General features: G+C 40.8%; 1 protein-coding gene across 4 annotated transcripts in view; it reads left to right on the top strand.

Moving 5' to 3' along the window:
• CEP112 (centrosomal protein 112) overlaps positions 1-22,235 on the top strand; it is a 123,233-nt gene that overhangs the window by 41,023 nt on the left and 59,975 nt on the right. For all 4 annotated transcript variants that reach the window (XM_015880028.2, XM_015880029.2, XM_015880027.2 and 1 more), the window contains exons 18-20: positions 1,459-1,594; positions 4,704-4,811; positions 13,672-13,854. In XM_015880028.2, coding sequence (XP_015735514.1) covers positions 1,459-1,594; positions 4,704-4,811; positions 13,672-13,854 — 427 coding nt within the window. The remainder of the gene's footprint in view (positions 1-1,458; positions 1,595-4,703; positions 4,812-13,671; positions 13,855-22,235) is intronic.

Genomic DNA, 22,235 nt, shown 5'->3' with positions numbered 1-22,235 from the left:
GTATTTTCCTTTTCTTAATTAAAATATCAGTCTCATAAATGACAGAAAAACATTAAGCATATGGAGGGTACCAAAATCAAATAATTTTCAAGTATGAGTAATGGGGAAAAATAAACAGTGTGATGCTTACACAGGGCTTGTGGCATTTCTTTAATCTCCTTGCTAATAGAATTACCCTGGCTCTCCTGCAAATGGGCACTCTGCGAAGATGTAGGATTACGTCCTTTGTCCCATTGTCAAAGGCTGGTATGAAAACCACGGAAGAGGATGTGAATGCTGTAAGTTCAGGATTGGCAGCTTCCTGACCTTTGTAAAAGGCTCAATGCTGTAACAGCCAGTGCAGTGCTGGCAAGGTGACAGGCTAGATGAATTAGCTGGTCTTTTCCATCTCCTGTGTGTCAGATTCTTTGTTTTATATGGAAATAATTTCTGTCTATGTGGGAAATTTATCGTGAGGTACTTCCTCTGCCTGCGAAATGAAAATGTCAGCCACAGATCTGTTTGAATGTGTCTTCTGTTATAAACCACTGGTGGAGCCAGCTCTGCCCATTGATAGCACCATTGTGTTTGCATGTTTTGACACAGTCAGGCAGCTCCACTGCCCTGTGATAACAAAGTTATCCATGCTTCCTGATGGTCTTCTGGGTGAAGCATCCCTGCAATGTTTCTTAAGTATTCACAGGCTCTCATTATTTTCTTCTGTGATGTGTCAGTCTGGTGGCATGTGTCCATTTTTAAGGTGTTTGTATCTGTGTGCACACGTGTCCATAAAATGGTGTCTATTTTGCTATTGATAAGCCGTGATGTCTTAAGCCCAAACTCATTTCTATCTGTGTTTTAATGCTGATAAGCCAAAAAGTATAGGCTGTTAATACGAGCTATCTTTGCATAAAAATGTAACGTGTCATTAAAGGCTGAATAGATATTACAGCTTTATGGGTTTCTAGTATATTAAGAAGGTACCATATGTCAGGCGTTGTGCTGCTTTGCATTTTGATATATGTCAAGCAGCGAATAATCCTGAATCTTGTCTGAGCAAGGATGGCTGTGGGATAATTGTTTTTTGTTTCTAATGGAGCAGTGCAATCACGCTATAAAGCAGTTCATTTAAATGTTATCGAGGCAATGCGCTTTTAAAGGTGAGTTGTAAAAGAAGGAGGTTATAGCCCAGGTAGTGAACCATCCACGTCAGTGTGGACTTTGAAGGTGGAGGTATTGTCAGAGGCTATGAACGCTATGTTTAGGCTTGTGGAATTTGACAAGAGAAAGTGAAAATAACTGCAGACTTCTATTCCTTTCTTCAAAGTATTGCTAAGGGAAGTTTGGCAGAAGCTGGGACAGGAAATTGAAATCTGAATACTATTTTAAACTGATAGGGTTAAAGGCCTTTCTTTTACACTCGCACACTTGTTCTTTTATTTGATACTTGAACTCTGAAAATTTTCTGTGACTTTCTAGGGAGAAGGAGGAGCAGCTGACTCGGGTGACAGAGGTACAGAGGCTGCAGGCCCAGCAGGCAGATGCTGCCCTGGAGGAGTTTAAGCGGCAGGTGGAGCTGAACTCAGAAAAAGTCTATGCTGAAATGAAACAGCAGGTGAGAAGGTCACAATGCCAGCCTTTCTGAAACTCTGTCTCAGTAGGATAGCGTATTCTGATCTTATAATGCCAGAAACATGCTTCACTTGATAGTGCTACATCAAAATCTTTCACAATGTAGTGTCTTTGCTAGCAAGTCAAAAAGGGATGTTAGCGGTTGTTTCATCTTTCTAACAAAGCCAGAATTGTCATTGTTATAAAGGTATCTGCAGTTATGATACTGATTAGGGATTCTTCAAGAGTGAGTCTATAAAGCATTAGTTTATACACCCCTACAGAACAACGCTTATAATTTTTCCACTTAATTGCGTGTCTCTCCCCACTCTTTTCGGAGCAACTCTGCCTTCTGTTAATGAGGTGTTGTAATCAGTTTGAGCCTAAACAGGAGCAGAGCCATCGTGCCTGCTGTCATTCATGGGCAGGTAACAGTAAAAATCCATTTTTTTCTGTCCCTGAAATTTAGTAGCAAGAATTTATGTATAGAGATCTTAGTGCCTTAAATTCCTTTATGGAACAATAGTTCAGCCAGTGTCTCTTGTGTTTTAAAGATGCAGTGTGATGAATGAAATAAGGAACAAGTGACAAGTGATCAAAAAGGAGAGAACAGAGTATTTTCTTAACTAGTTCCTGTGATTGAAATCCCTATATGTATCTCAAGCTTGTAATTCTACCTGCCCATATGCTCAGTTTTCCAGCTTTGCTTATCATATCCAAACCTTGCTGTTGATAGTAGGACATTGCCATGTGGTGATGTGCTGGTTTTCTGAGGATGGCAGTGCTATAGGACAGAGGTGAAGTCTTTGTCAAAATAAAGAAACAAAATAAGCTTCAGTCACAAAGCTACAATCCCATCCCTTGCTGAAGAGCTGCTCAAAATGTGTATGTAAAGATCATCTGATATATAGAAAGCTATGAGCAGCTCTGTCTATGAGGATATCATTTGCAACTACCAAGCATCAATGGAGCTGAAATAGTGTTTGTGTTTTCTTTCCAAGGAATACTAAATGAGCTGTCTTATAGGGAGGAATTATTTTACCGGTACAAAAATTGGAAGGTGGGTTAAATAATGGCTTCAATAAAATTTGGGAAGAATTTGGCAAACTTAGAAAATCAGTTGTCATTTAAAAAATACAGTAAATTTCATTTGAGAAAGCGTTCTGGGACATTCTGAAAGTAAGATTCACTGTACTCTAGGAATCTGCCATAGAGTTATTTTGTCCCCCATAGAAACAGTAAATTATACTTTATGATAGTGTTTTACAGGAACCAAGATTCAAAGATGAAAGAAGCAGTGCTGGAGCTTCTTCCTAGCTTTGTCCTTTCCCATTCTTCTGCATGTGGCTGCTCTTTAGAATCACCTATTAGATTATAACACAATGTAAAATCCTCTGCTCTTCTTCTGTAGTTAGGTGGAATGTATTACTTACAAATCAAAATCTGTAGTAGCTATAGCAACACTGCTTTTAACTACACGAGGAATGCTGGGCTTCTAAAACCTTTTTATGTGTGTGGTGTGGTGAAGTTACTTATGGAGATGAGTTGAATGGGGTCTGGCATTTTCAATCCTTGTAATCAATATTTGATTCATTCATTTGCCTTGGTGATTTTTTTTTCTTTTTTTGCCATCTGCTTCCTGTTTTGTTGAGTTTCTGATTATTAAGAGCCACCTGATGCCCCTCAATGGGCGAGTTGTACGTTTTTAACTGCCAGATCTGCAGTTTCTCTAATAGCAGCTAGGAAAAAGGGCACAGTACATAGAGTGCATTGTGCTTCTTCAGCGCTGGTGTTTCCTGGGCTTGGGATATGACGATCAGGAGCTTCCCTTGCACTTATAGGTAATGTGAACCTTTCCTAATGACTGAGGATCATAAGCCCTGTAGAGTTAAAGGGTCTTTGCATATTTTTTTTTACTATTTCATGTTTTAGAATGTTTTCATTCTCATGGAAAGTGCTCCTTTAGTAAAAGACCAAGACCTTTTATTTTTCAGTGCTTATTGAGCTTAGTAAAGTCTGGCTATGGAGGTGCAACTCAAGTAAATTTTCAGATGGAAGAAATCTTCATTAAAATATTCAGAGGCCCCTTTTCCTAACAGCAGATTGTAGAAGTGAGGTTCAAGGATTACTGAAAAGATGATCCATTTTGTTCTGTTTTTTTTCCCCACACTGCCCAAATAATTCCTTGTCCTACACCTTCCCCTCTTGTTGCAGTGTTTTCCCAGGGCAACTCTTCTCTTGCTCTGACCACTCCTTATTTGGCTTAGAAGTGATGTCCAGACCAACTGGCAAAGACATCTATTGAAGGCAGAGCAGTCCCTTAGGCCAAACAGAATTTTGGCTTGTGGCTCAGGAATTCAGGCGTTTCTTCTTTGTGCAGCAGATGGACGTGTGGCAGCAATGGTCCTCCTGACAGCTACACTCCTTTTCCTTTCTGTCGCATGTAGGGAGGCGGTTTATTTGCTGCTTGTGTTGGGACCTAGATCTGAAATAGCTGATGAGTATTCACTGCAGCATAGCACTGTATACATATTCCCCTGGAAACATGCCTGATGCACAGCTAACAGTTGTGCTTTTGATACAAAAGGCTTTGTTAATTGGGTTATAAAATTGCTTCCTTGATGCCGTGTGCTGGAATGCATGGCACTCATTATTCATAGGCGATGACTATCTTCAGGGAACTTTACTTGCAGCCAAATAATTCTCTTTTAAGTTATTTTACTGATTTAATGTAAACTTTAAATGTGTAGTTTGTGCGCTGACTCACGCATTGCTTCTCTGGAATTTCCACAGGCAATGTATTTTTAAATGAAGTGTATTTGAGTCTTAAATTTGTCTAGAAAAATATTCAGTTAATTTTAATGGGATGTTTACTACTGTCAAGTGAAAAACTGAGCCAACAGTTTGTGATCAGAGAATGACATCATATGTACCTTTAAGTTACTAATAATGCTGTGTTCACTGAATATTCATCTTCATGCCATACAAATAATGCTATTGTTATTCTCAGCAGGTTCTGTTCTGGCCTTTGATGGTTTGCAAACAACTGTGAAAACGCTGGAATGCTATGCCTTTAACAAATAATAATAAATACTCCTTCTTTTACCATGTAGATGGAGAAGGTTGAAGCAGATCTAAGCAGATCAAAAGTGCTCCGGGAAAAGCAATCCAAAGAATTCTCCTGGCAACTGGAAGAGCTCAAGCAAAGATACGAGCAGCAGGTCAGTCCGCTTGCTCCTTCGGGCACAGGGGAGCAGGGACAGGTGGAGCTCTTCTTCTATGGCTAAATCCTGCTCTCACTCTGTATTTCTATTCTTATAACAACAGAGTTTATGGGATGGAGGAGAGTGAGTCCAAATGAAAAAATATTTTTGTTTCCCACTTGCAATCCTTTGTCCATCTGCCTCTTGCAAATTGTTTCCCAAGCTTACAGGTGGTGACACCTATTTTCATAATGGCCAGGTGAAATTATTTAGGTGTTTTAATCTTTTTGTCATTTTTAATGTGGCGAGTGTTCACATACGTGTTTGTTTTGGCTCACTGGTAGGGATTTTCTGTATTGCAATGTAATTTCAGGGTTGGGAGCCAGTCAGGAAATATTTGGGTGGAAACAAGAGAATTGAGTACATCAGTGTTGTGAAGTGCAAAGGGAAAAAACAAATAGAGGCAGATCAATTATTGCATGTCATAGGCTTGAGAGCCATGGAGGTAGCATAGGTGTGTAAGGTGGTGTCTGTTTGGTAATGTCTGTTAAGACTGAAATCCTTTTGTTGGTTACTTTAGGACAACCATACAGTGGTGCAGCAGTGATGCAGTTTAGCCCATAAGCTGAAAGTTATCTCTTATCAATGTTTTTCTGTGGATAGAGGTTTACATTTCCAGCAGGGGAAATGCAGTTTCATTTCCTGACCAAGTTTATCTTCCATGTGGGTATGGGAGTGGTGCAGGGTTGCTGTGCTCCATTCAGAAGACACTTTTTTGAGTAACTGAGGCATTGAGATCATTTTGAGGGTGCTGAGACAGATCATAGCCAGCGTTTGGGACAACCAGGAGTGTATTTTGTGCATAGCTCTCAAGTAAAACTTGAAGAGTTTGTTAATTCAGGTCAAGGTATCTTTCCTTATCACTCATAACTGTCAACAGTACTAATTGTGATGTCACCTGACAGAGGATGCAAAGCTGTCCTCTGTAGCAATGAGATGCATCTGCTTTTTTTATGTGTGGATGCTAATACTTCATTAGGCTGCTCTTTGAAAGCTTGCCAGCATGAAAAATAGGTGACCCTTTCTGCAGATTGTAATGGGTTATCATTGGAAACTGCCTTCTTTTTTCCCTTCTTTGTTTTACTACATGCTTCTTCAGTTGCTGCTTGTAGAGGAATAGACTGATTGAGACTATTTAAATTGGGCAGTAAATTAGAATTGGTGGCACATTTCAGCATGGCTCCAGCAGACTTCCAGTCCTGAAATAAGCACCCAGCTACAAATTGGATACTTCAGCTACCTTAGAAACATGGTAATTTCTTTACATGTTCTGCCTCGAGTGTCTAAATGATATTATAGAACAGAATTTATACAGACAGAGTACAAAAATTGAGCTTCAGGTTTACTTGGGGCAGGTTGGCATGAAGTAGCAGAGGGAGCACTGGTAGCCTGCTGGACAATTCAGTTTTCCATACGTTAAATTGAGTTGGTAATGAAGAACCAAATGAACTTATGTGTTATCACATCTTCCAACCTGAGAAACCTTTTGGAAGCTTGAGAGCTTGAGAGCCGTGGTTTTATCCATCTGCTTTATGTGAACACATGTCTGTGCTTCGCTGTAATCTACAGTATTGATTTCATAGAGATTACAGATGTGCATCTGAGCTGCTGGTAATGGGGCTGAAAGGTGTCCCTGCCTGCAAATAACTATATCAGCTTATTGTGTGTGTGTGTGAGGAACTTCACATCTTTTGTTTGAAAAATTAGGAGAAAGGTCCAACAAAATGATGGAAATTAACATTTTGCCAACTTTTCCAATTTCCTTTTGAATCTTTGCCCTTTTTTTAGTAGAAGAAATGTGGGGATCTTGCAGCATTTTGTTTCAGCTGTCACATGTTGGTATTGTGTTCCAGCTTCATCTGATTCAGCGCCACTTTCTTTTGAAGTATCCACTGAGAACGCTCTCAGAGAGAAGCTGGTGGGTTTTTTTTTTTTTTCCTTAAATATACTTTAGCTCAACTTTGTTCTACTTGCAGCTGTTAGATTTGAAAGTATATTTTGAAGGGAAAAAAAATAACTCCAACAGTACCACAGTTCCTATCTGCTGGGAGCAGCTGCTTGCGGCACTTCAAAGCCAATGGACACCACAGTGAAGGCCTCAGCCTTTCCTGCCTTTGAAATGGTTGCAGTATCTATAGTTTGGCTTTATGGCACCATCAGCACAGGAAAAAAGTTGTTTAGTTTTTTGCAAACCCACTCCCACCCTTTTTTCTTTTCTTTTTTTTTTTTTTTTGCTTTTCTGCTTTCTAATGACATTCTCAGTTTAGCTCAAAATACCTGGGAAGAGTTTCTGCTGCAATCACTTTCTATTAGTTTAAATATCTGAAAATAAAGCCTGCAACCAAATCTGGCAGTAAAAGATTTTCATCAGGAAACACAGAAAGTAATGGATTTGCTTCTTCCCTGTGTGCAGAATGCTGCAGCTCTCAGGGCAAGGTGTGATGGAGCACAGCTTTGAGTGAGGACATTCCCAGCAGGGTGAACCCTTTCAGTGCTTTTTTGGAGATATTATTTTAAATGACTTTTGTTTGTCCGTTTTTTCTTTAAGAAGTATTTCAATAGCTCACTGCAATCGCTGTTTTATCCGTTTTTGGGTGTTGCTGAAGTGCTGCAGCTGAGCGATTGTGTAAAAGTGGACATATGAGGCTAGTGAGAGAGCTGAAGTCTGTGGCATTTCTTATCCTAGCAGAGAGAACACAATGAAAAGGCTTTTTGTTTGGGCTTTCTCTTTGACTGAGTTTATTCCATTTTAAAATAATAATTATTCATCCTTCTGTGATGAAGTGGAAGGTTAGGAAAAGTATTACGTGGTAGCTGAAGAATCTCCCTGTATCTCAGGAAATCCTTTCTTGAAATGTTTATTGTTGAGAGCTGACTTCTGTAAAACTGGTGAAGGAATCATCAGAGCAGACTTCTTGCTCTGTTTAGCCAAACAGTGAAGAAGCAGAGTACCTTCAGAAATGTTTTGCTGGGTGTTTTACGAAATCCCTTTGAAATTATGGTAAAGATGAGAGAAGTAGGCTAGGCTTTTAAGTCTAGAGCAAGACAAAGGTGTGGTTGAGCTTAGATGTACCTTTTATATAACAGAAGGAGAGCTAAAGAAATGAAGAACCAGCTGGTTAGAAGTAGAAAAAAAGCATGACTATAATCTTACCTGCCAGCAGTGAGGGCAAGTATTTGAGGTAGAGGAGGGAAGTTGTTCTTGTTAGAGCAAATGTTATGTGAAGAGGAAGAAAAATATTCTTAATGGCTTTTTTTAATACAACTTCCCATTGAGGGAAGAGTATAGCTGCTTAAATGTTCCAAAGAGTCTTACTGAGAATTTCCATGTCTTCTTTGTGAAACAGAGCCAGAGGAGTTTGTGTATGGAGGAGGTATAAAGGCTGTGACCTCGTGAGAGAAAGGGAAAATGCAGCTTAAATGAGGAATAAAGTAAAAGTGGGGATTAAGCATGGGGAAAGCAAGAAGTTGCTGTGAGTATAGATGGGATTTGGAAAGCTGTCCCTTTAGGAAAAGAACTACTGGCTGTGAATCTAAGGTCTGGAGCTGTTCAGGCTGGGAAATGCAGATTAGACTTATGGATGTGGGCTGCTGGAGGGTCGTGTCTTCAGAAAAGCTCCCAACATCACCAGTCATATCACAAGATATGATGGCCATGTGTACACCTTGAACTCTGACTCCAGTTCCATGCTGAAATCTTCAGAAGCATTTAGTATGACACTATTATTAATAGAGATAACAAGCTTAACGTTCAGCTTGTTTTGTCCCTGTGCTTCTTTACAGCTGGGAGTTCCTGCCACTGCAGTTATGTCCCAGCTTTTCTTTGGCTGTTTTCTTCCCTTTTTATTTTTTCTAGCTTCCTTTTGACCAGCTTGTTATCCACTTAAATGAAGAAAACATTTGCAAAGACATGCTTTTGAAATATGTATTCCTCAGACAGTGGATGCCTGAATATTTTTAGTATGCTGGTTTGGCTGAAGGGACACCATCTTTGTAGAAGGCTTTGTTCCTCTCCTCTTTGTCTATAGCCTAAGATAATTGAAATACAGCCTGTTCTTGCATGGAGGCCAAATGAGAATGTTAGTAGAGGCTCTAAATTTTTCATGTCATCAGCAACAAGCTGCATAAATTTAACAAATTAATCCAGGATGCATAAATGTATCCTTTCAACCATCCTAACACGCAGATGAATGCCATTTGCTTGGAATATCTGAGGAATAGTTTCTTCAGTCATCAGCATCAACTTTTCACTTCACGCTGTAGCTAAAACTCTCAAACGGGAAAAGGATATGAATTTAACCTTCAAGTACAAAGAATGGGTGAAAAATCTTATAGCTGTACCATTGCTGTTTACAGAGCTGTTTAATCAGATGGATGGGTATTTACACTGACTCCTTCAGGCATTTCTTTTGTGTGTGATTCAGAGTTAGGAGCCTGAGCTCCCTGGATATTCAGCAGTCAGCCTTGGGAAGAGGGACACGAGGCCAGGATCATAAACTGATGCCTGCAGTAAATACAAGCCAGCCTGTGAAGTTGGCTCTCAGTGTTCAAAGAAGGTCCTTGGATAAACAAAGACAACGTACAGTAAATTCTGCAGCAGAACCTGCTATGAACAGGCATTTGCAATGACTCGAGGTGTATTACTTTGAAAGAAACGTTTCTATTTGCACACTTCATCAGCTTTCTTGAGGCAGCATTGTGGGTACCTACTGATGTTTGTCGCAGTGCCACATGTGGTTTGTTCACAGGGGTGCAACTTCAGTGCCAGCAAGCTGGCAATTTACAAATGAATTTACTCATGGCAGGATGATTGGGAAGATAAGAGGATCGTATGATGCTTCTGCTGCCTGTGCTTTAGTGAGTATTGCCTCAGGAAGGTCTTAGTAAATGAAAGTTTACTGATCAGGTCTCACCACCTACTGAGACCACTTGGGCACATTGTTGTGGAAAAGGTTAGTAAAACTCCGGTTTTCCTGAAGACTCATTTACATCATTGAATTTCTCTCAGCTCTTACTTTGCAGAGGAACAGGAAACACAGTTGTGACAATTAAATTATTGCAACTTGCAATGAAATAAAAAGCAAAGTGTAATTGCCGTGCGTGTGCAATATACATTGCCCAAAATGTGTTCGCTGCCTCAGTGGTAACATATGGGTATGCACTGATGTATTTTTCAGTGCCATTTTTGCCCTCTGCTCATTACAGTCCTTCTATCTTTGGCCTGTTGTGTTTTCAAAATTACAGTGACATCTCAAAAAATGTGTACTTGTAAATTGCATTTATCCACTGCAAAATTGCTCTAGTATTCTCCATTGCTTTGTAGTAAAGATTCCTCTTTTCCACCCAAAGTTATGCTAAGCCAGAGCCCAGCATGATTAACACTCGATCCTCAAGTCTGTTATATCAGATTACTTTAGAAGCAGTGTATTTGCAGGGATGGGTAATCCCCATATCCTCATGAAACACGCACGTTTATGTATAGGCTTAGGATTCAGAAAGTGCTAGCTTTTACTACATTTGGTATTTGGGGATGGATCATGTTGTGCGGTGTGCTGGTCAGAGGTTAGAGCTGGTTTTGAGCAGAGTAATTATAATGAAGACACCTGTTTTACCAATGGAGGAATGGGAAATAAAATCTCTAGTAAAATGCTTGAAAATATTCTTAAATTTTTCTAGGATAAAATTGCTGTTAAATGGGCTTGCTGTGTGTGTGCTGTATGAATGAGCTTTAGTTCAGTTCTTTGGCATGACATATATAATTTACTGGTGGCTTCTCAGGCCCTCAGAAATTCGGTCATGCCAAAACAGGCCTAATAAAATCATCCTTCCATGCAAAACCATATTTTATGTAGGTGTTACTTATAATATTTCTGGAATTGTGGACATAAATTTACATGTATTTTCATACTTTGGTGTCAAATATTTATTGTAGCAGCTACACTTTTCAAAGAGGCAGTGAGCTAACTAATTTCTTTTCCCTCCTTTGGGGACTGTAAAAAGATTTTCAAAGGCATACTTGTTCTTGAGAACAAGTTGAAATTGTTCTGATATTGAAAAGCCTGAACTTGGTGTGTGATGTAGAAGCAAAAACTGTGTGGTAGAAGCTCTTGTCTACATTAGGGACTTTAAAAACATATTTGTTGATGTCGATTGTCTTACAAGTATTTGGTTTCTGAAAGTCTCCTGCAATCAGTAAACTGTTTATTGTCAAGCTGGGACTTCATTGGGTTCTTCTGGAGTACCTCTGCAGTTAGGTGCAGGTATACCTGCCTGGTATTAGAAGCCTGACGCACTGTGAATGTTGTACAGCATCTCAACCTTTGTCTTACAGACATGTTCTAGATACAAGTAGACATTTCAGTATAATCTGAAGTGCTAAGCATCTAGATTTAGGTGTGGAAAGACCTCAACATGATTCAGTTTTAAAAGGTGGTGTGTTATTCATAAAGGCATGTGCTGCCTCGAAGAAAAGACAGAATACTCACTGACTTATGGAGGCTTCATATAGTTTTCATGCAGCTTCCTGTGATGAAGAAGTCGGGTTGTTGCTGTGAACCAGCATGGTTGTCTTGCTTTTCTAGGCATACACTGGGGTTTTTTTTGGTAGTTCTAAGGGAAAAGTAGGTTCAGTGATTGTGAAACACCTCCTCAGTGACTTTGTACAGAAAAGCACATTTCGCTGTTCACAAGTGTGTGGTGATAAGGTTTGTGAGGGAAGGTGGGCTTTGCAGGCATGTGTTGCCTTGGGGAATTGCACTCTGAGCAGGAAGGGCTTCCTCCACACGTTGGGCTTGTTGCTAGCCCCTCTCCTCACATTGCTGCCATTTCTTCTCCACTGTCGCACTGTGAGCGCTCCACTTGGTGTTCAATAGAGCTGCTCTTTTTCACTCCTTTTCCCCTTTCTAAATTCAGATGCTTTGCTACTTCAAAGTGTTGAAAGTGGAGTGATTTCTACACAAATCTGCTTAGTTTGATCGGGTAAACCCATCATGCATGCACAGAGCTGCAGCTGGTGGAGGAAGCAGGATCTGCCCCGGCCTTCTTCCGGAACATTCTCTTTTCTTCAGCTAGAAAAGTAAAGATGAAACTAATGGAGGTTTCTCATAAAGAACTGGCTCACCCCAGGCCTCGCATGGCACAACCAGCTGCAAGTGTGGTCAGCGAGAAAAAAAATGCTCCAACAGAAAGACCAGAAAGACCTTTTTTGTCAGCACGGTCTCTTTTTAATCAGATCTGATGCCAGAAAGACTTGATTTTCAGAAATAGGACAAAGCCTTCGTAATTACTTTAAGGGGACAAGAACAACTTTCATGTAGATGTGCTGAGGACACTGATAGCAGCTGAATGTAAACAGTTTTGTGCACAAACATTGGGCAAAAAACAGAGGTGCCAAACTCAGCACGGCTACCCAGATCCATGTGCCCGGGGCAGCAAGGGGCAGAGCCATTGGGTGCCGGTGAGCAACATGGAGGTGTCAAACCATGGAACATCACCTCTGTTCCCCTCGTGTTGTTTTTGGGAATATGTGCTGAGTCCGCTGACATATTTTGCCTTCCAATTTTGGAATGTTCCAATCCGTGGTTTGACAGAAGTTGTTGCATTTTGCTTCGCTTCATATTTTACACAACAGCTGTGACCAGGGGCACCAGAAGGCACGGGCTGAGCACCGCCGAGGCCGCGGCCCACACGGAATTGCCTGCTGCAGCTTTAAGATAGGTGCCGGGCGCTGCGGTGCCGGCTCCTCCCGACAGCTTCTGTTTGAAGCCGGATTCTCACGCTGCACATAACCCACCATCTTCTCGATCAGGGCGTTTTTCTTTTCTTTTTCTTTTTCTTTTTTTTTTTTTTTTCTCTTCCCCCCTCTTCAAAATCCACCAAAACTGAAGAAAAATCCAAGTGACTGTTCTTAGCAGCTGTGTGGCCCGGAGTTCAGTGGGGAAGCGGCTTCCTGCCGTCCCTATTCATCACCTGCTTCAAAGGCCGCCTGGCTGCTCCAGTGTGCAGGCCAGGTAGGGTGCCATTGTGCGCAGGCGGGGAGGATTAGTATCAAAGCTGCGGCAACCAGGCCCTTGGTCTCGGGCTGCCATTCAGTCTAGCGGGGAGAGGCTGGGGCTGGCCAAGGTCACAGCAGCCAGTGTGGTGCGGACTGGGAAAGGATCCTGAGAATAGAGCGCTGCTTCTGAGACCCTGGTGCGGGCTTGCGGCACAGCAGGTGCCCTTCTGGAACACATACATCTGTTTATGTTGGGGTAGCGTGGCTGACAACAGGATAATAGAGCTTTGTTTTTTATAATTTTCTTTTTTTTTTCAGAAAACAAAACAAAAAAAAACCTGTACACACCACAATGTTGGATGTTGAAGGAAGAGCTTTCGCTCTGGAAAATCATCAAGAAATCCTTGAAAGATTTAATACTGGGGTTGGGGGGGGCTTGCATTTGTGTACTTGAGCAAAGGGGCGAGCAGGCTGGCTATTAACCATTTAGGATCCTCAGCCCCGCAGATGAGCAGCAGCAGGGTATGGGGGGACCGTTTGCGGAACGCGACAATGCCATTTTTCCCCCCCCCCCTTCAAACGCTCCGACATTTGTACCACCAAATTGGTTAAGGATGCGCTGGATTTGCTCGGTTGTCGCCATTGTTGGGATTGTCTGGAGGAATTCTGTCACGCTAACGGTGGCTTTTTAAAAGGTGAGGTAATAGTGACGTAAAAATAAAATCGCCAACTTGATGAAATTAAGGGGAAAATTAAGCTGTAGACGAGTTGTCATGACGACAAGGATGTTCTATTGATGAACTGTACTCCTCACTGTCCAATCAGATAGTGGAGCTGAAGCTGGAGCATGAACAGGAGAAGACGCACCTATTCCAGCAGCACAACGCAGAGAAGGACTGCCTGGTCCGAGACCACGAACGGGAGATCGAGAAGCTGGAGAAGCAGAGTCGCGCTGCCATGGCAGAACACGAGAGCAAAACTCAGGAATGCAGGAAGCGAGACGGGCAGGTAACGATCAATAACGTTTGAAAGGCGTACACTTATTAGAAAATGCTAATAATTGGGGTTTCCTGTTTTCCAGCATGGTTGGTGATGTACGCTGTGTGATCATTTGCGAAACTGGCACGTAAATGTGATTTTGTTTTTGTCTTTTCTTCTTTTTTTTTTCTTTTTTTTTCCGCTTCCCCCCTCCCTTCCTACCACTGAATAGGGCTTTAACTGCAAAAACCACAGGTAGCCAGATTAAAAATCCCATGGTGCGCTATAACTCGGCCTATTTATAATCTTGTCTCATTTTCTTTCATGATGGATTTGTTTAAGAAAAAAAAGGTATCTGTTCTTCTCCCCCTCAGCCCTCACATTCACCCCTCCTTTTCTCCTTCCTGGGCAAATCCATACGAATTATGTCTACTTCGTTTGTATGCCTTCTTTTTGTTTTGTTTTAAATCTCTGCAGGTAACTCACAGATGGCTTTATTTCATTTTTGTCCTTGTCTTATTGTTTCAATTTTGCATTCTAGATTTGCATTGTGTGTTTGGCTACGTATGTCAGATATTTGATGAGACAATGTGCCTTTTGGATTGCTTACCATCACGTTTATTTTCCTACACACGCACACACCCCTCCCATCCTCCATCTCTGTGGTCACTGTTGGAAGCCATTTGGCAGAATAACCCCCAGCTGGGGTAGCATTTGACTCTTCAAACTTCTGGATGAAATGTGCACTGTCAGCATGGAAAATGATCTTTATTAGTTTTCAGTTAAAAAAAAATAAAAAATCTTACTGCATTTTTTCAATATATTTTTTTTTGTAAGGATGGCATGGTGCATTTTCCGAAGAGCCTATGTGAAAAAGGCCTAAAATGGCAACGTTAAAAAATTTAAGATGATTTCATAGTTTGAAGAGTATTCAGGAAATAGTCTTTCCTAATCAGCTTTAGAATTGCTTATTGTGCGTGGAATATTTTATACTAAAACTGGACATTTTCGTAAGGCGTCCTTAACGACTTGCTTTCCGCGCGCCGCTGCCTTCTCTATGAGATGTACGCCTGACATTGAGGCATTTCCATTTCACTTTCCTGTAGATTGGTAGGCTGTGTCTTTTACTGAAAGCTAACCTGGCAAAGCGAAATCGAACATTTAATTTTTGTAACAAATTTTTTGGGTTGCCTTTGGACGACTCAGTCTGTTGAAATCAGCGTTAAGCCTGTTGGAAAAGAAGTCGCGTGCTGGGGGAGGAAGGGGTGTACATTGCAGAGCCAGGGCTTATTTCTCCGCTTCTACCATTATGGATTTCCAAGGAAAATGAGAATTTTGTGGGAATGCTTGGGAAGAGGTTATTCAGATGGCTTCTGCAAAATTAAACCATGTCCCCGATTCTCCACTTGTACTGTGGGAGCGAACAAAGACGTAAAGAGCTAAAGGGACTGGTTTCTGTTTGGATTTTTTTTCTTTGGCCTAACATAGATACGTCTTAACTAAATAACTATTTGCAAGAGCCCTTGCAGGGTTGTATCATCCTCTCACCTACACGCGTCATGTCATTTGCGTACCAAGGCAGAGCTGTATATCTTGGGTTAAAAAACAGTTTGAGTTCTGTCTACGTGGCCACGTTCGTTACAACTGTTCTCTATAGCGTCGAGCACAAACGCAAAGGGACTGTTTTAAGCAAATTCAGAGAAACTGGGAGGCGTCTTGTAAGTATCTCTCTAATTAGTTCTGTTGTGGGTTGTTTCTGTTAAAGACCGGAGCCCAAAGTTTGGCTGTGCATTCTGTTTGCAATGGGATGTAGGATGCTACTACGGGCTTTGCATAAAGAACTTGGAATCATGGCAGCTGTTAGGAAGATCGTAACAATCTGAATAGCAAAAAAAAACTTTGGCCTTTTCTTTATAGTTTGAATGGCCATGTACAGTTGTTTGAAGATCGCTGCCCTGAGAATGCCATGTAAATCAGGGGAAAAAATGTCATTGCCTTTGATTGGAAGAGCTGCTGTTTATTTAAATTCCAATAAGAATCTATCTGCTTCCAAGGATGCATCGTTTTTCTGTTTCTGTTCCTTCATTTGGTCTTTGTGTTAGAATTCACTATTGTCTCTGCAGAGAGCTTAACAGACAATACGGGTGTCTTTCATGGAATTATAGTTTGTATTTTTAATTAAGAAGGGGGAAAAAAAAAAAGGGAACTACCAAAATGCATAATCATCTAATGTGACTAATGACCAATGTCCATTGTGAAACATTTGATGGCCTCTTAACAAAGGTATCACAGTGACCTAATGCATCTGTAGTTGGGGCTTTTTGTAATAATACAAAAATTGTTGAAATTGAACCACGTTTGACAGCAGTAATGTTAGGGATTCTCTGTATTACAGCAGTGGTGCTCTGAGACAGGAGAAGAGGCCATTTTACCTTGCCGAATGAAAAGCGGATTTGCTGGGTATTGAAAAAAGAAAAATTAAGTAGTAATTAGCGTGAATCACGTATATGTGCCTTGGTTTGAAGGACCTACGGGCTCAGTGTGCAGGGAGCGATGTGAAAGCACCTTCATTAAAGGTATTCACTTCTGTTTTTTTCTAAATCCTTTGCATGTGAAAGTAGCAAATGTTTAAAGAACAGCATTACTAAAATCAGATACGAGTGAGTACTGTGGAACAATTCATTGTAGCGCCATGGAAAAGATCCACTTCTCTTTCCAATAGGTTTTTAGCTACTGTAAGAGCCAATATATAAAACTGTTCCATTTTATTCAGCTATATATACTTTAATTAATGTTTTACTCAGAACCAAAATATAAAGAATACAGATTTCAGTGCGTTGCCCGGTATTGTTTAGTATAACATTATTTTGTTGTTTCTTTGAATAAGAATTTAAGTGTATTTTCAGTAATGGAACATGATTTAAGCAGATCACCTTTTGTATTCCTGATGAATTTCAGGATAACAACTGCATTGCACTTCAGCTCTTGGGTTTATCTATTTCTAGGAGGCTTACTTTGATTTTTTTTTTTCACCTGGGGTTGTAATGCTCAGGGAGGAGTAAATTGACATGTAGGTCAGTAAAAGTCAGAGCAGTACAAAGGCTTTCATACCACGCTGTGTTCTTGTAGTCGTTTAAATCCTATGTGTTTCCTATGAACTGCCATAATATTGCTTAAATAATAGTTAATAACAAAGGAATTTTGTTTGGTTGAAACTCAGTTTTAAATCATTGCTTGTGTTTAATTCAAATTTTGGATATGAGCTGGATTTTTCTTTTTAAGAAAATTTTGAAGCGATAATTTGGTCATTCGTTCCTCACCTCCCTCTACATAATTGTAGTGCATTCATTATTTTGCTAACTGGGGAACTCCCTGGATGACAGTGCGCTTTCTTTGTTTTAATGAAAACAACCTTGCTACTGAATCTCAGGCTTTTGGAAGCAAGGCTTCTGACTACAGAGAATAGAAGATGTTTTTTCTACTGTGAAATAAGATGGCAAGGTTAGGAAATCTTCACAACCGATGCCAGCTGTGCTGTGGTGGCTGTGCCAGCTGTGCCCTTGGACTTCTCCTTTATCCTGTGGCTGTCATTGTTTCCCCAGCATCTGACACATATCCTGAACCAGCTCAAAGATTTTCATGTTCCAGCTGCTGTAGAGAGTTGGATCACTTTCATGCTTGTTCTCTGACCGTTGACCTTTGGGCAAGAAGGAAAAAAAGTACCCTATAGCTTCAAATACAGCACTCTGCACTAATGCAAGAGGGGAAAGAAGTTCCTTGAGGAAACCAAATTCTTCCTTTGCGTTCTGTTGCACAGTAATTGCCAAATCCACTTTTTTTTTCATCCATTCATAATTGGGTCAAGAGTAACTTGAACAGCAAGGCACACATTGTTGCTTTCTGTCACTGATGTCACAGTGTTTAATTTTAACATATACTGTTTGTTATCTCAAAAACTTGGCTGCTTTGAGAGAATGTCAATGCTGTTTGGGGGTTTCTTAGGACTCTCAATAATCCATTACCAGCTGGGAGAGAAAACCTCTGGCAATTCTAAACTTGTTCAAATACTCACACTACGAATAGAAGTCCAATTTTATATTTATATGTATATGTACATAAACAAGGAATGAGCTGGAGGTGATGAGAAGACATTTTTGTGTCTGAAGTATCTGTTTCCTTTTTCCTCTCCTGCATTTTGTTCTTCATGTTCTCCTCTTGGCCTCCACCAGCCCTTTTCCGTTCACCTCCTTGAAGACCTGCAGTTCCTTTGCAGACCTCCTGCATAGGATATCCTTCCAATTTTCCTCTGGCAATCTGCATTGAAAATTCACTCTTACACTTGTACACTGTGATCCTTCTGCAGCTGTTTCGCCTGAATTACTTCTGAGCTCTTTGTGAACGTGTTGGGTTCAATAATACACAAATAAAAAGACAACGATCGTTGTTTTCCTTCAAGCAAATTGTTGGTGTGCTTATGGACAGTTAGTGTATGAAGTATAGGGGGAAAGGAGAGATCTATCCTGTCTCCTCCATATGTATGTTGACTAAACATATATATTAGTGTGTATGTGCATATATATAGTCAGCATATATATATCTGTGTGCTCCATTTGTATTGTAAGCTTATCAGATAGAGAGCTTGATCAACTATTGATAGCTGTTTGGTAATAACTGAATACCCCAATGTGTGCACAATTTCTGTCTATGTACAAAAGGAACTTTTCAGTGCTGTATTAATACAGAAAGAATCCAGGAGTGTTTGTTTCACAATAGGAGACTTCCTTAAACCTTGATCTGTGAGAACCTACCCTAAATCTCTGATCAGCTCGGTTTTACTTTGGGCAGCTATTCTGATATCTCCAAGCATCGGTTTCCACCCAGATGCTCTTCCAGTATCAGTGGAAGCAGTTTATTTGATTATGTCTGGAAGGAACAGATAAATGTGCTCTGTGAAACTTTCAGATGTTGATGGTGCTACTGAAGTCACTTCTGTATATAACTCTAAGTAAATAAATTCTATGACTCGTTTTTTCTTTGACTTCTTTTCTTCTCACAATAGAAGATGTCTTTGGCACGAGAAGAAATGCACTGCTTGCTATGCAGGCTTTCTCTACAAACAATCTAAATCATGGAGTCGCAATCTAAATATTTGTTTGTTTTATTTTACTTGGAGAGTAGCTTTTGGGCTGACAGTCAGAGTTCTGCAGACAGACAGCAGTTCCCTTTGAGCCTTTCTTAAACAAAGGCTTTTAGCTTTATTGCAGCATGTTTAATTTCCCACCGGTCAAAGCAAAGTAATGAACGTGACTGTTGATGTAAAACATTAGAAGTACCAAATATTTGTTACAGCCCTTGCATGATTTCTCTTGGTTGTTTTTTGTAGCAGGCTGAATCTGGATGGGGATGGATGCCACTGATGAGGAGTATCTCCTAAAAATCAAGGATCTGATGAGGGGTCCTGTAGAGACTCTCAAAAAAGGCTTCAAACCAGTCAGCCAAGAGCTCAGTGAGGTGGCTAAACCCATCATTTCATGGGGAAATACTCAATTACTACCCCAAATTGGGCTCTAGCAAGTGATGTAGCTGGTTGTAGCTCTACTTGAGCGAAACGTAGAGGAGGGGTGTGGAAAAAATGCGGACTGCAGCGCAGACATTCATTGAAATTTAAGGGAAAAATAAGGCTCTGCTCTTAAAGCCAGAAACCACGCATCTCAGGCTGGTGAATCCCTCCACCAGGCACCTCCATTTAGAAGGAACTCAGCCTCCTGTGCACCTTCCCTTTCTCTGCTGTGATAAATCTCTCTTACCACCTTTGTTGTTTTGCATCAAGTGCTCAGCTCCTGATCCCCACTTGGAAGCTGCCACTCCCATATGAGATGTCTTTCAACACAAGGCTGTTGAACAGACTATAAACATGTGCCACTTCCTCACTTAATGGAACCGTTGAAGCGTTCCTGTACTGGAGAGGTGATCATCTATGATCATCTATGATCCCTTCCACATTTTTGCTTGACTCTCACTTTTTGCAACAATTGGAATTAGACAGCAAGCAGTCCAGTGCAGGAGGTGTGACTTTTCTTGCTCCTGTATCCTTTTATACTTGAGAATGTTCAACATCTGAAGTATTTACTAATGCTGTTTTTGGAAGCAATGCATAATGGTGCATAAATTGCCGTTTGCTGATCAAATATGCTAAGTTAGCTTAGGACAGAACTGACATTTTGTGCTGTCTACAGTGTGTGTAAAAGAGGAAGCAGTTGCCATAGAAACTAGCTCATCACTTAGTACTAAATCTGATTCTGAGATGGAGCTCTCAGCAAAACAGACTTTGTATAATGTAAGATGGAATATCTGGTAGTTCTTACACTGTTATGAGCATTTTATATAATTAGTTTTTTTTATTTTAAATATAGTGTCATGGTTAACCCGTGACATATAGGCATCTGCAACGATGGCGTATGCAGCGTCACTGCAGAAGGGGCAGGGTTCATATCGTATGGCAGTGTTCTGTTTTATGCTAGTACATGCTGTTTACTGAAAAGTGATTATTTCCTAAAGAGGAGTTAAATAGAATGATTTCTCTGAGGTGGAAAAAGCCCAAACAGAGTTCAATTTTGCCCATTGGCTGAGTAAAGGATCTTTAAGCTTGGCAGTTTTTAACAAATGCACTGGGTGTGGCTTTGCATGCGTTGGTGTGAAATGGTTTTTAAAATTAGAGGAAGGAACATGAAGGTGATAAATGAATTAATCTTTTCCTTTATATCCCATTGAAATTCCTATTGCTACAGCTTGGATCTGTAGCTGCTTGTCCTCACAGTGCTGTTTTCAGGAGGAGTTTGCTCTTGTCTTCTCCGTGGTTCTTCCATGCACTCATCTGAGGACAGAAGCTCCTCTTCTGCTCCCCGGGCTGAACAAATGCAGTGCTGGAAATGTATGGAGCAAAATTCATTTTCCAGGGATGGAGGGCAGGATGTCCTGTGTGTGTGACTACCAACTGAGGTGCTAAGTATTGTAAATCAAGCAGTTTAATTTATTACAGCTTACTTTTTCTCTTGTCTGTTATTCTGGAGAAAGATTAACCCAAATCAATTTTGTCTCCCTTCCTTAGGTCAGCAAATGAATTCATTCTCTAATTCCATTCACTCACTGCTACCACAAATCAAGTTTTGAACAGTAGTGCAGCCATTACACGATTTATCTGATAGGGGAAATTTTATGATCCATTCAGTTCCTCACTTCAATGGTATCATAAATACCAAACAATGACTGAAACACCAGATGAAAAATTATGACTACCAGTAGTTTGGAACGTTAGCATCACTTGTTTTGGTAATATTGCTGGTCTTCAAACAATAAGATCCATATGGATGCTAATTTCCCAATTTTGAGCAATGACTACAGCCTCTTTATGGTTTAAGTAACGATATTACTCAATACCACTGCAGGATCCAATAGACTCATGATGAGGTAATAAATAGCCATTTTGGAGATGCGATTATTTGTGTTCTTTTATGTGGTTTGTGATGGGGGAAGGAGAAATCACAAAGCCAGAGGAAAGCTTTGCCCTCTCCTGTAGCTGACACACTTTGGCTGAAGATATGTCAGTTGAGAAATACGAGATCATCTGTACAGCTCCACGCACGCCCACATTAAAGTATTGCAGAGGAACCTTCAAGTGGAAAACCAGTAACAAATTGCAGCTGAACTGCTTGTGGCAAACTGCCCTGACCTGAGCGCCCATCGATCTGCTCTCCTTCAGTCAGGAGGAAAACAGAAGATACCTCTGGTTTTGCTCTGTTTCATAGCAGGAGCTTTGTGGTGAGGGGAAAGAAACCCCATCATGGGTTATCTTTATATCTGCAGATGGTGTTACTGGCACAGACACCAGGCTGAGTACTTCACTGTTAATCAACTTTGCAGCTGTGTCTGTAGAAACTTCTGTCTCAGTTTCTGCCTCAGATGTTAGGAATTTGCTAAACCGGCTGCTGAGGGTCAGCCCCTCCATAACCCAGCTTGGGGACAACGCTGCCTTCCTCCCCTCCGTTGAGCAGGGCTCTGCTCAGAGCCCTGTTTGATCCCTGAGCAGGGCCAGCTGCATCCTACATCATTCCATGATTCCAGGCCTGCTTTGTTGCTGCCATTTTGTGGTTCTGATTTCCCCTATGGCCAGGTAAGGGCTGGGTTTTAAGTTCTACACTGAGGAAGTTTCAGGTAGAAAATACTGCCTGTCTCCCCAGCTGTAGGCTCTGGATGTGTGCTAGGCACGTGTGTTTGAGCTTACAGAACTGTGCATGCCTTCTTTAAAGGAACAGGTTAAAAATTGCATTATTTTAAAATGCAGTGAGTGTTTTCATTGCGAAGTGAGACGGCAGAGCTGTTCTTTGGCCCAGTCACCTTTGAAGACATGACTG

The sequence above is a fragment of the Coturnix japonica genome, chromosome 18 (genome assembly GCF_001577835.2).
Source record: "Coturnix japonica isolate 7356 chromosome 18, Coturnix japonica 2.1, whole genome shotgun sequence".
NCBI lineage: Eukaryota > Metazoa > Chordata > Aves > Galliformes > Phasianidae > Coturnix > Coturnix japonica.
This window is presented reverse-complemented; position numbering and strand designations above follow the sequence as displayed.